Consider the following 14,457-nt stretch of genomic DNA (forward strand, 5'->3'; position numbering starts at 1 on the left):
GAAAATATTGTTGACACTTTGAATCGAAGAATAGCATTCAACAATATTTGATATATGAATTTTAGATGAAGAAATAATTGAATTTTCGGTACAACATATAAATCTTGCTTTATTATATACTTAAACACGTATAATAATTTTTTGTAAACCGTTTTTTTACATACATATTAGACCCGCACACATCTATATCGAAAAAAACGCTCAAGTGTGTGCAAGAAAGCGTACGCTGTTGCATTATTTTAAAATCAATTAAGAGTACAAGTTTTACCGAGAGACTCGGTAGAATCTCTTTTATATACATCAATTTATATTCACATATATTTGTATATAAATATTTCATCACATTGAGGGTGCACGTATTTTAAAAAGATTTTGATTATTTTTACGAAAACAATCAACATGACTTTCATGAAAATATTTACCTTCGTAAAGGTTTCTATTCGTTCAAAAACTGAAAAAATACGATTCAACAATGTTCGTATTACTTCGATAAGAAAAAAAAATTCAAAAATATCATCCGGTAATGTTCCATTAACGCAATTCAGTCCATAATAAAGATTCCGAAAATTCGCGATTGGTAAAAAATCCGAAAATATCTAGTAACCTCAGGAACATTCCAAACATCGATTTGCAATGGCTTTTAATGCCACCCAGAAAAAGGTGGTGAAGAGATATCCAGAAGAAGCGGAATATTATAAGAGATTGGAAAAAGTGTGTAAATAAATTTCATACGAGGAAATAAAAATTATTCCACTACTTATCAAGCAATCGTTCGATTAAAAATTTGTTTTTTCTAATAACTGTTTGGTAATTTGATTATTGCAAAATATTCGCCATATTTCGAAATTGTTCAATTACTCCAAAGTCTTTCGAATTTTAATATTCAAGAATATTGATGGAATAAAATGACGAGCATAAAAACACTCGTGATCCACTCTTAAGAACATTAAAAAATTGTAGAACCACAGAATGAGAGGGTGGAAAGAAAATGTTTAAATGTGAATTTTGACGTGTTCCATGAGAACATTTTTATCATCGAAATCATCGCCGCATATGCCACAAACCATTTCCTCGTCGCCGTCGTCGTTATCACTTTCCTGTCGTTCATGTTGGTGAAACAATTGTGCAACTTGTTCAGCGCTGACATGAGAAGTTTCGTCGTCCATGAGGCATCCTTCTTGTAGATTATTATCGGGGATGTGTTCGTTATCGATGGCGATTCGTGGATCAACTGGATCGGGCATTTGGCTAGAGAAGTTATCGTGACTCTGAGGATTTCTGATAGCAAGGACGGGCAATGATTGATTTTGTTTGGTGATGAGATGAAGCGTGTTGTTTGGTTTGCCAGAGGAAATAAGGCGAAGAGTTTCGTTCCGTTTGGCATTTTGTATGAGTTGAAGAACGTCCGTTTGACGTATTTTCGTGATGATGGCGGTCTGTCCAGGTACGAGAAGGGGCTGATCGTTTCGCTTCTCCTGTTTGGAGGAGATACTTACGAGGTTTTTGTCCCCTGTGACGAGGAGAAGTTGTTCCTCGATTTCCTGGTCCTTGAGAATCATTGGGGCTACCTCGTCTTCTGCACTGTCAGTCGGGATGGAGAGAAGAGCTTCGGCCTCTTCTTCGTTCCTAGAAATAGACCTTTCGACGTGTCCGGCTTTTGCTGATTTGTCAGTAGTCATCGGTTTCGTTCTCTTCTTCGCCGCTTTTGTTTTTGTCGCGTTGTTGTTAGTTTTTGCTTTAGCCTCGGCGATCATTTGGTCCGAATGTTTGACGATGTGGGCACACAGCTCATCACGATCTTGGTTGAGAGAGCCACACAATGGACAAGGGTAAGGTGGCCCGCTGACCTCCGTTTCGTTTTTGCCAGCCGCATGCACCCATCTAACGTGCTCTCGTAAAACAACTTTCTGATTGAATGCTCGGGAACACAAAGGACAAACGTGAGGCCGTTCGCCGGTGTGTATACGTTCGTGCTTCCTCAGTGTGCCACCATCGCGGAAAGCCTTCCAACAAAATTTACAGCCGTACGGTCGCTCTCCTGTGTGAGTACGATGGTGAATAAGATAGCCTTGCCTCGATGAAAAAGTTTTGGAGCAAGTGTCACAGTGAAAATGCGCTGGGCTTCCGGCGTGGGTTCGTCCATGTTCCCAGAGTCCCTGTCTCGAGACAAAACTCTTGCCGCACTCGGTACAGGTGAAGGGCGAATCCCCTGGGTGAGCAGACAATCGATGCTCGTCTAACTGATTTTGTTTCTCGAATTGAGATCCACAAATCTCACAAGCGTGAGTTTTTTTTCGATGAATCCATTGGTGGCGAAACATTTTTTGTTTGGTGGTAAACTTTTTGCCACATTCAGTGCAAGCGTGTTTGCCCCATTTTCCGTTGGTCACCCCGTTCTCCAAGTTTGCTTGCATCAATTTTTTAGCACAGGTTGTTTGGTGACTGGACAAATGAGTGGAGTCTTGAAACTGTTTGTCGCAGTATTGGCATTCAATGGGCATTGACCAAGTTTTCACCATGTGGGTTTTTGCGTGAGAAGCTAAAGCGGTAGGCTTCGAAAAGTTTGCTCCGCATTGGGTACAAGAATAGCTCTTTACGCCGCCGTCACTTGTTTCATACTCTGGATAAGTCTTGGAATCGATCGTAGCAAACGGAAGGTTCTCTATTTTCACGCAGGACTCCGAGTTGGTAAAGTTGTTTATAGCAAGGTTATACCGATTGACAGGAGGTGTGATAGACTCTTGGCTGGTATACTCAAAATGAGTTACTTCGCCGTTAGGCATCACCGTGAACTCCTGAAGAGTATCCATTTTTTCAGGGTTTCCAGAAATGCTCTCAACTCCAGGATCAAAATTATATGGCACCGACCAATGTACCTCGTATCCACCCGTAGTCCCGGTGTTCCGATTGTCTTCACCCCATTTTCGGCTTGTCTCATTTTCGGATTGGCTGCTGGTTTCTGTTTGTACCAGAGCCCTCCCAGCGACGTAAGTGTGAATTTTCATGTGATTCGAGAGACTCGAAGGACGATGAAAATCAGAGCCACAAATGGTACACTTGTGTGGTTTTTCTGCTTTGTGTACTTGCGTCATGTGAGTCTGGAGATGAGATTTCGAACGAAATAAACTGCCGCAAGTGCGACATGCGTGCGGCCTGTCTACTTGATGGCAAACCATGTGATTGTTCAAATCTTGCTTCCTTTCAAAACGCTCGTTACAAGTTGAGCAACACAATTTTCCAGAAGTACAACTTTCGCTGTGACTTTGAAATTCCGCTTGATTGAATTGTCTCGAACACTTAGGACAATTTATCTTTTTGTCCTCAAAGCAAGGATACATGCCACCCAATTGGCGCAATGCCTCTACAGCCATTGATTCGTCATCTCCAGATGTATATTGATGTTGCTCCTCCTGTTTTATATAAATCGGATATATCGATTTTTCCTCCTCTTCATCCGAATGTTCCGTTAATATTTCAACAGCTACCTGCCCCTCTGTTATTACTGAATTTACCTCTTCTACTGCCACTCCTGACAAATTGTCTGGCAGTATGCAATCTTCCGATGGCTCGCATACTTCCTCATGGGACACTACGCTCTCTTGGATCTCATCGTGTATTGGAAATGAAACATAGTCATTCTCGTGAGCTTCCATTTTCTGATTCTCAACTTTTCAAGTTAGAACATCGTTCTTGTAGCCCAACAATAGAGAAAAAGTAAATTCTGCCTATAGCTGTTTCATCTGGAATTAATAAATTCATTACTTGCAATCCAAAGTATTATTATTATTATTATTATTATTATTATTATTATTATTATATTCGTAACACTATTGGTATAATTATTTAAAATTACTTGGTAAATGCATCAGTAAAAAGGAGCTTTAATCATTTAGAATTCAAACACATGATTAAACTTCTCAAATTCCATGTATTTGTGAGATACTATATTATTACATACAGAGTTGTAAAAATTATTTAAACTAATGATTGCAGAAAAGTTATGAGGAAACTATGGAACGTGTTTTTACTTTTATGTTGCTAAAGTATATTATATTGAACGAATTTCAAATGACCTTCCAGATTGATAATTATCAAAAATCTATATTTGTAACATGACCAAGGAAAATTTTTTTCACTTTTATAATCATAGAGTTTTGAATCAGTAAAATTGTTGCCTAAAAATATACTTTTGTCATTCTCAGCCTTTTTGTTATAAAAAATATTTTCATTACCGTAATAATATGATAACTCGAAGTCAACTCAACATTTTGATCTGACTGGAACTCATTAAGTAAAGCTAGGTATCAGCAATGACAAACATGCGGAAAATGTAAAATTTCATGCAGTACCCATTGATTCATGGGTCGAACTGAAGCTGTAATTCTTTTTCAATACCAATATCAGTTAATTACCTAATAAATGACAATTGGATATTTTCACGGAAAAACATCACCTCCCACCAAGATAAAAAACATCAACAACGAAGAACAGCCATAAATTACTCCGTAGTAATATTCGAACCAAACTCAATCACTCGATGATACGTAATATTCAAAAAAACATGCATTGAAATTAAAATTCAACGCAAATACATGGAAGCGAAATATTATTACGTATAAAAAAAAAATGTACCAACAAGGTTATCCAAGTAGAAATCGGTGGACTCTGGTTACTCTTGAAGTTTACAACTTCGAATACCGTCTGGTTCTTTGTCAGAAAGCCAATGTAAGCAAGAAAAGTCTTCGAGTGAAAAATCCCTAGGATTCTTAGGAACAAAAATAAAACACCCAATGGCGGGATATTTTAAAATTTGTATAATTTCAGAACTATCGTTTCATCTTCAAAATTTTCAATATCGTGTACAGAGTACGATTTTTGAATGTATACTCTTACGGAAAAATTGTCAGACGATGTAGGGCAAATTCAAACCTCTCCCAAATATCTCCAAGAGCTTAGCCGATTGATTTTACATTTCTGACTTTTTTTTCAGTGTAAATTATTTGTCGGGGTTTTGTCGGCGATTATTAGATCATTTCGTTAAAAATTTTGTCTAATAGAAGAATCAAATACGGAAATCTGTATAAAGACGGCCGTTCTTATTTTCCAACTTTAGGATATCATGAATTTTCGAAAATCGCAATCACGAGATGGCGCCACCTCCATGAACTTGTGATCGTCACCAGAGTGCGCTGATTTCTGCGCTAAGAACCGCGAATTTGCGAATTTCGTACTTTAGGGTTTCATACGGATTTGATAATTGATCATTGAAATATTAATAAATGAGAGGAACGTGACGGACTTGGGTGACTAATATATAAGTATAGCATAAACAATAACCACTAGTCGATAAGAAATATGAACGTATTGACTAACTCATTCTTATAGTTTACATTATAATAATCTCCATACGTTGAAATGTATCGAAATAAGGCTTTCTTTGATTTCTTATATAAATAGTTTTAATATCCCAGTACGATACTTTTACCCACTTTCATCTTATAAATATTAGGCTAGGACATATACTTCGTCACTCTTATGCTAAGGACCTAGAATAATAAGGGCATTGTGTGGTTGCGAAGCGAGCGTGTGAAACCGAAGCGTGGGTCGAAAGACCCTAGAATTGAATGAGTGGGAGGATGAAAACCAGCGTGATTGGTCAGCGTATGAGCGGAGCGTGCGGAGTCTGCGCGTGAGAATCAAAGGATTTGTGAGACTAAAAGTCGAACGGAATAGAATTAGAGAGAACATTGTTGTCAGCCAAAGAGTCAAGATCCATATTTTCGTCAATATATTCATCAAACATTTAAATCTTTGTCTTGAGTTATTGGAGAGAAATTCGCAAGGCGAGTTTCAACTCCTTATCAATCGAACCCACCCAAAACTAAATCATTCGACTCGGAGCGTTACAAACTAGTGGGCTGTGTGGAGTTCGTAGTGTGTGTGTAAACGTAGTCCGTGATAATACCAAAGCACGTACACGCAGTATTCAATCAATATCACCGAATGCGAGTAATCAAGAGATGCGGCTTAAAATATATTCAATTATCTCACGTCTTTTAATTTCATTTGTACGTAGAAAAAAATCGAAACCTTATTACCACTCATAAAAATTGTAGAACAATAGCCCAAGTGTGCATTTATATACTCTTTCAAAGGCTTTATTGCTATCAGATAGATGGGTTAGTCGGGGTAGTAGCGTGTCATGTTGGTAGAACCGACGTGCCATGTTCGATCCTCGGCTAGTCCTTATGCTTTTTTTTTCATATTTTCTTTGTAAAATAATTTGATGTAAAGATACTAAAATTAATATTAATTTATTTCAAGGACAAATTTGTCAATGTTCAAACAATTTTTTTTATTAAGAATGTATGACAAATTTTAAATAGAACGTTCCATTTCAATTCATTCCGATAAGATTTAGATCGTGAGGTGAGTTTTTTTCTTTCTTTCTCTAGCAATGAAGAAATTAATGTCAAAATATATTTAATAATAAGTTGATAAATAATTTAATAAAACTGAAAAACAACTCTAGGAATAAGTAACGTCGATACGCTACATATCTTCACGGAATCTCCATTTTATAGAAATAGAAATAAATAGTTCGCACTCGCAGAAGGATTATTAATTCATTTCTCATTGACAGAACAATAGCTTAAGCGTGCATTTATATACTCCTTCAAAGGCTCAATTGCTACACATTGACTCATATTTAAACATAATTTGTATCGATCCAATCGACGTCGAATATTGTTAATAATATCAAGTGTTTCGACAAAGAGTTCTTTCTTTAGCACTAGGACATGCGTCACCAACACTTCGTATACATTCTGCTGGTATTTTTTATATTTATTTCAACTACTTCATGTTCAAATACTGTACTTCAATTCGAAATAAATATCTTTCAAAAAAAAAAAGTAGCGTGTCATGTTGGTAGAACCGACGTGTCATGTTCGACCCTCAGCTAGTCCTTATGTTTTTTTTCAGCTTTCATATTTACTTTGTAAAATAATTTGATGTAACGATACTAAAATTAATATTAATTTAGGGTGTACTTCGGTTTAGCCCATACCTCCGATTGATTTCAAATTTGGTATACCTATGTATTTTGACGCGCTGAAAACGAATATGACCTTCAAAATACCCGCAAATTTTATTTTCAAGGTCAAATCGATGAAAAATTGATTATTTTAGTGTGTTTTTCGCATTTATTGTAATAAATATTGACGTTAGAGAAAAATATTTCGGATAAAAGTTATAGGCCAGTAAGCAATGGACATTTTTTGTTCAATACATTTTTCGTGTAGTGCCAGTGGTTTCGGAGATAAATGCGAAAATTGTTGGAACTTCGTCTCTGTTGGGAAAACGACCCTACAGTCAAAGATGTTCCAGGTCCAACCGCCCAACGATTCCACACACATCCAAAAGTGTTCTAGAAAAGTTCAGGCGCTATATTCGAACCCACTTCTTTAAGGGTTGTACAATTTTTAAGATTGTATTTTCAACATAACGATGGATCGCGCGTACAATATTTTTAGCTTGAGCACTATTTTACGGAATCGCGAAACCACTCTCGAGTGGTTTCGTTGCGTGATATCGAATTCATTCCACAAGAACATTTTGCAGGACGCATAAAAAAAATGACTCTGCACGAATCACATTTCACATGCGAATGTGAATTCATTTGCCAAAAAAAGGGTAAATTTAATCATTCCGCAACCGTGGCTGAAGACACGTGGTTTGAGAGATGTCACCTTTCGGCTGCTTGTGTCATGCTGATTACTTATATAGACCGAAGGCAAAATAGGAGGTGTCGGCGAAATAATCGAAATCGACGAATGCAAGATCGGCCGTCGCAAGTACGAAAGACGGCGAGTTGTTGAAGGCTCGTGGATTTCGGGCATGATCCACAGAGGTCATTCGGAAAATCACCGGCTCGAAATATGTCCCGATAACAAAAGAAATGCTGCGACTTTGCTCTCGTTGATTCGGAAACATGTAGTAGTTGGGACGGAGATCCATACGGATTGCTGGAAAGGGTATGACAGTTTGGAGAGTCACGGCTATCCTCATAAAACGGTCAACCATTCCGTGGAATTCGTTGATTCAGGCACTGGGGCACACACTCAAAATATTGAGTCTTCGTGGCGTTGGATGCGTCGGTCTCTTGCTCGAGGGGGCGTTCGTATTGATAACTTAGCAGACCACCTTTGCGAATTCCTGTGGCGTCGTCGTGTTAGTAAACTCAACGTTGACCCTTTCACGCAATTCATTGCCGATATCAAGATCTGCTATCCCAGCAAAAATAATTGAATTTAATTATTGAGTGTGGCTGTGTATGTGTGTGGTTGTACAAAAGAAAACAGAAAAATACAAAAAAATCAAAAACTAGGAAAAATACAAAAAAAAATAAAAAAATAACCAAAAAAAAAATGAAAAAAATGCACTTTCAAGACCAAACTCCAACCTTCCCGTGGTGAGTGCGTGAGTAGATTCTCATATAGAAACTAATGGAGACTTGACAAGATATACAAATTTTCAACATCTTTCGCAGTCATCTCGCAGTAGAACCACTGGTTCTACACGAAATATGTATTGAACAAATAATGTGCATTGCTTAACGGCCTACAACTTTTATCCGAAATATTTTTCTTTAATGTCAATATTTATTGCAATAAACGCGAAAAACACTTAAAAAATCGATTTTTCATTGATTTGACCTTGAAAATAAAATTTTCCGGGTATTTCGAAGGTCATATTCGTTTTCAGCACGTCAAAATACAAAGGTATACCAAATTTGAAATCAATCGGAGGTATGGGCTAAACGGAAGAGTTTATGGCCTTTCCATTTTTTTAATTGTTTTTTTAATTGTGAATATAATAAATAAGGTTACGGCATCGCCATCTAGTTTCAGATGATTACAATCTTACATGTTTGTACTCGGTAATATCACGTAGAATACAGGTTCATAGACTGGTATTACATTTTTATCGATCTTGGTATTTAACTTCATAATTATCTACCAACAATATACAGGGTGTCCCATTTTAATCTTACACCTGACTTTTCTCGGAAAATATTGCTCGGATCAAATATTGTGTGGAACAAAATTTTTAGGGGTTGAAGGGGGACGTTTGATAAAAATTGGTTTGTGGATCCAAAATTCAAAATGGCGGCGTAAGAATGGCCGACATGTTTTTTTCGAATGGAAACATAACTTTTTTTCATCACCAAAAAATTTTTTATTTTAGAAGTCATTGTGATCGCCCACGGACTCCGCAGCCATTAGCAAGAGACGAAATCGAAAATTTGTAAAGGTTCTGAAATCAGAGAAAAATTCTTGATTCTCGAAATTTTAAAAAATTCTTAAATTAGAGGAAAATTTTGAAAATTAGCAACAATGGCTGATTTCAGTCCCAACGAAATCGTTGATATGCTCCTTATTTTAGGGAGGTGTCGGGGCAATTACTTCCGAGCTGAAAATTTGTATCACGTGAATATCCTGATCGTCGTCACCCATCACGGCAGATAATCCGAACCCTTGAGCAGCGAACGAGGGCAGGTCGGATGATCCGCCACCGTCGACATTTCCCAAACGTCAATAATTTTGGTGGATTGCATGAAGCCCGAAACATGGCTATTTTAGCCATGATAGCAATTGATCCTCATTTGAGTGCCAAAGTGATCTCGGAACGACTGGGGTTTCCCAAATCGACAGTGCACCGTGTATTGAGAGGTGCGAAACTTCACCCGTACCGACTAGAATTCCACCAAGACACTCCTAATCCAGATCCGTTGCAAAGGGTGGTGTTTTGTCGGTGGGCGTTGAGACAAATCGAGCGATCCAGGGACTTTTTTCGATACGTTATGTTCAGTGATGAATCCACTTTCAACAACCGTGGTCAAGTGAACCGATGGAACTTTCGGTATTGGTCTGATCAGAATCCACATTGGTTGAGACAAATCGATCACCAGCATCGATGGAGTTTAAACGTATGGTGTGGTATTGTGAACGGGCAATTAATAGGTCCCCATTTTTTCGAGGGAAATGTGAACTCTGTCCGTTACCTTGATTTTCTACAAAATGAACTGCCTCTTTTGCTAGAAGATCTGGATTTGGAAACACGTCAACAGATGTGGTTTCAGCAAGACGATGCACCCGCTCACTGGGCTCATGTTGTTCGAAATCATCTGGATACAACATTTGGTCAACGGTGGATTGGTCGAGACGGTCCTGTAAATTGGCCTCCAAGGTCACCAGATCTTACGTCTCCTGATTTCTTTTTGTGGGGGTACTTAAATGACGCTGTCTACCGTCAAGCTCCAACAACACGAGAGAACATGAAGGAGCGGATAAGAGCTGCCTGCCGTGCGATCCCGAGAGATGTTCTCCTACGCACAGTTGATGGTTTTGAGAGAAGAGTTCAGGCATGTTTAAACATGAATGGAGGGATCTTTGAACATCTTTAGGGAGGGATCAGAGTACACTCACAAGGAGGGTTTGGAGTCCGAAAATACTGCGGTAATGACGAACCGCAGAGACCTAATCCTTGTGAGCTCGTACCTATGGGCATAAAGGCATTGCATGCCCCTCTTTTTAAAAAAAGTTGAAAAATAAAATGAAAATAAAAAACACACACATGCACCTCCACGTATGCACGCATATGCAGACGCACACGCAAACGCACTTGCACTTGGTACGTTAAAGATCTCTTCGCGGTGCATCCTGGATACCTCTAAAATAGTTGAAAATGATGTACTCGCTTAAAAAATATGAACTTAATCAAAAAATTTTTCCAACAAAAGTTGTTGGTTTTGCGCTGAAAAATTTTTTGATGATATAAAAAAGTTATGTTTCCATTCGAAAAAAACATGTCGGCCATTCTAACGCCGCCATTTTGAATTTTGGATCCACAAACCAATTTTTATCAAACGTCCCCCTTCAACCCCTAAAAGTTTTGTTCCACACAATATTTGATCCGAGCAATATTTTCCGAGAAAAGTCAGGTGTAAGATTAAAATGGGACACCCTGTATAACTAGTAACAAAATTTAACACGTTTTTTCTCTCTTTTTAGGTTAGATAAACAATTTGATGGAACTGATGAATTTCGCTAAAGCTGTTACAGCTTGATATCTCATACCGTGTAGCAGAGACTTTAAACAGTATGGAGAAGTTTCCTTTATCTTTTGCAACTCTTTTACTAACACCTTTCGCTCTGCCTCCCACATGAGGCATTGCCAAAATATATGATTATCTGTCTCTGCTGCCTCTCCACAATCACAGATATTTAAGTTGATTATATTATGTCTAAATAAATTTACCTTCAGTGAGGAATGACCGCTTCTCAACCTATTTATTGAAACTATTGCTCGGCGTTGTAATTTAAATTTCTTGTACCATGGGTAAGATTTCCTTTGATAAAATTTATCAAAATATTCTTTCCCTTTTTCTCGACTGGCATTAATACACCATTCATGAAACTCATCACCCATCATAGTGCGCCAAGTGGCTTTCAGGTCAGAGCCGGGGATTAGAACCTGTATGTCGCAACCGTGTCGGATCGCAGTCTTAGCCGCTAAATCTACTACTTCGTTATACTTTATGCCCTTATGTGCTGGGATCCATTTAAATTGTACTTTTTCCTCCCTGGCTTCTAGTTTACGTAATTTTTCTTTAATCATTATTATTAGGTACGACTCCGATAGCTTAGCAGTGCCCTTCAAAGCTTGAAGCACACTCCTAGAATCGGAAAAGATCGTGTAATCACTGACATCGAGCCTACTGGCCGTTTCTAGAGCCTTAAAAATAGCCAATGCTTCCGCCTTTCCATTTAAAAAAAAATTTTTTTTTTTTATTGAGAATGTACAATAGAGAGAATGTACATAGAGGTAGAAAAAGAAAAGTAGAACAGCTTTAGGACGTCTGTCCCATCTAGCTGAGAGTACGTAACTTTGGTTTGCGCGGGCTCTCGTATAGATGTTTCCACATTTCATGGATGTCAGTCCTTAAACTATGACACTACTAAAACTAAAAACTAAGCTATATATTGTATTAAACTTTATAATAAAACATAAGACAAAGTAACAGTTCTTTCACTGATGTGAAAGAAGTTAGCGAGGTTGATAAAAACAACGTGATGATAAACTTATATAGTATGTCTTTAAGTTATACTGAAATGTTAATTTTCGACAGGAACTTTCCAATACATTGCAATAAATTTGGCTCCAAAGTGTGTAGAAGGGATTCGACGTTACACGGCAAAAAACCAGATTTTTTCTACCATTTTTCTAGCATTTCTGATCTTTCTTGATTGTAGAGAGGGCATTCCCAAAAATTGTGATTCGGAGTTTCATTAGCTTCGCCGCAGTCACACCTTGCTGAAGGAACAATATTGAAACGATTAAGACTGGATCTCAAAGACGTATGATTAGATCTCAAGCGGTTCACTGAAACAATGACTTTTCTACTAAGGTTACTACTATGAAACCAGGGGCGGCGACCACGATAATAAAAGTTATTAAAGTAGAAACCTCCTTTCTCGCTAGTACTTTCTAAGCACCATTCGTGAAATCTGATTTCCACTTTGGATTTCCATAAACTTGTAAAATCTGCTATCGACTGTCCGAGTTGAGTATCATGTCCCCTTTTGCAGGCCTCTTTGGCTGCCGTGTCTGCTAGTTCATTACCCGTAATCCCCACATGAGCGGGAATCTAGAAAAGTTCGACTGATTTACCGTCCTTTTAAAAGATTCTTCAAATGCATGACTAAATAGAACTTGCATCCTAGATTCGGTGAAGAGGAAATTGCTTGCAAAACACTTTTCGAGTCTGAGAAAATGGTAAAGCTTTAAGCCCTCCAGTCGCGAGATCCACCTCAGAGTCTAGGCAATAGCCATAGCCTCCGCGGTGAAAATCGACGCAAAACCAGCAGCTTTGAAACCTCGAGTTATCCCTTCAAACGGTTTCACTAATTAAAAGCCGACGAACTCGCTACCAGGTGTTTTCGATCCATCTGTATAAAAGCATATCGACTTGTGCAACCTATCTTTAAATATGCTATTAAACGTATTATTAGGGTTTTTAGAAGCTTGAATATCCTGTCCTTCCTCAAATGAAACCACTGCTTGAAATAGCCTCCTTACACACCTAGCCTTGGCTTCGCTTCGGCCGACAATTACATGTGATCTGAGACTTTCCTTATTTTCCTGCCCGAGGTGTGTATACGATTTTTCTGTCCGACGCAGGCGGAATGCGGCAACTTCGGCCCGGAGGACAGAAAAAATATTAGATCATATGAATACTTGTAGCAGAGAGGTTTATTTGAAGTTTTCAAAAGATGAGCATATTACTCGAATTCTCGGAAGCATTCAACCAGTGGGATGTTCCCATCACGGTTGATCATTACTGGGTTATCTTCAATTTGAACTGTCTATTCCAAAGCGGAGAGTAGTCTATGCTCGCGATTATTAGCAAAAGTTTTAGATAAGAAGTTTTCGCCCAAATATTTAAAGCGTATAAAAAGAGGAGGAAATTTCGCCTCGGCGAGTATAACATTTGTTGGAGTAGATGTCCTAAAACCTAATGCCGTGCGTAAAGCCTTATATTGTAGTCTTTCTAATTGAATTGATTGTTTTGATGTTAGAGAATGAAAGAGAAAGGCTCCATATTCAATTCTAGCTCGAATAAGTGCGGAGTAAAGTCTTAAAAGAAGGACCGGATCCGCTCCCCACCACGTACTCCTCAGACAACTAAGAAGTTTAAGGGGCTTTGACAACTCTCTATTGGCGATCCACACTAAGCATGCGACGCCTCGCGGATTTTTCTTGAACTGCTGCTGTTGGAGTGCAAAACAGACGACCTGTCACGTAATATTAATATGGTTAAGTGGTTTTTGGAGCAGTTATCAGCAAAAATGTACGTATTCATAAATTTGTCGGAGTTTTAAATACGACTGGTCCATGTTTCCAATGCTAAATCATGCACAACTGTCAAAATTGCACTCCAATAGCAGCGCCATTTTTCCGAGGGACACGAGCGCCGCCATCGGTAGTGTGGATCGCCAATGATTTTCGTTATTTGAGCGTTCCATGCAAGTGTTGGTTGAAGTTGTAGCCCGAGAAATCGGACAACTTTACTTTCCTTTATGTTGGAATCCCTGAAATTAAAGCTATAAGTACTTTGTTGGTTTTTTCCCTTTTTAACGATGAGTTTAATTTTTTCGGGAGCTAGAGCTAACTGGTCTAAGGGCGGGTTGTTCCAACTTCTAGGTAAGCCTGTCTGACAGTTAAAGGTCTACAAGTCAATGCTTTTACCCGCCAGATAAGCTACCTAGAAGTTGGAACAACCCGCCCAAAATGATCGGCCACATTGAGGAGAGAACTTTTAATATCGTTAATGCCGAGACGAGCATGAGAGGAGTAGTAATATAAATAAATCTGCATATTGAATCATTTTAC

The 14,457-nt window shown here is 38.3% G+C and overlaps 1 protein-coding gene across 6 annotated transcripts; it reads right to left on the bottom strand.

The window, feature by feature from the left end:
• Nucleotides 1–82: 82 nt before the first annotated feature.
• LOC122408677 (zinc finger protein 595-like) lies at nt 83–4,687 on the bottom strand. Of its 6 annotated transcripts, none has more exons than XM_043415623.1 (3): nt 4,413–4,678; nt 3,513–3,740; nt 83–3,410 (listed from the first exon to the last, which is right to left on the bottom strand). In XM_043415623.1, exons 2-3 carry the CDS (start codon nt 3,651–3,653, stop codon nt 993–995), a joined length of 2,559 nt encoding a protein of 852 aa, XP_043271558.1. In that variant the 5' UTR covers nt 3,654–3,740; nt 4,413–4,678; the 3' UTR covers nt 83–992. The 6 variants fall into 6 exon arrangements, with proteins under 6 accessions (XP_043271558.1, XP_043271555.1, XP_043271553.1 ...); XM_043415624.1 differs by having other exon boundaries at nt 1,088–1,248; nt 1,497–3,740; XM_043415620.1 differs by having other exon boundaries at nt 83–3,740; nt 4,637–4,687.
• Nucleotides 4,688–14,457: the final 9,770 nt, after the last annotated feature.

The sequence above is a fragment of the Venturia canescens genome, chromosome 4 (genome assembly GCF_019457755.1).
Source record: "Venturia canescens isolate UGA chromosome 4, ASM1945775v1, whole genome shotgun sequence".
In the NCBI taxonomy this organism is placed as follows: Eukaryota; Metazoa; Arthropoda; class Insecta; order Hymenoptera; family Ichneumonidae; genus Venturia; species Venturia canescens.

What these genes read in the sequence shown, in the direction of transcription:
- LOC122408677 (XM_043415620.1), bottom strand. Translation starts at nt 3,653, where the DNA reads ATGGAAGCTCACGAGAATGACTATGTTTCATTTCCAATACACGATGAG.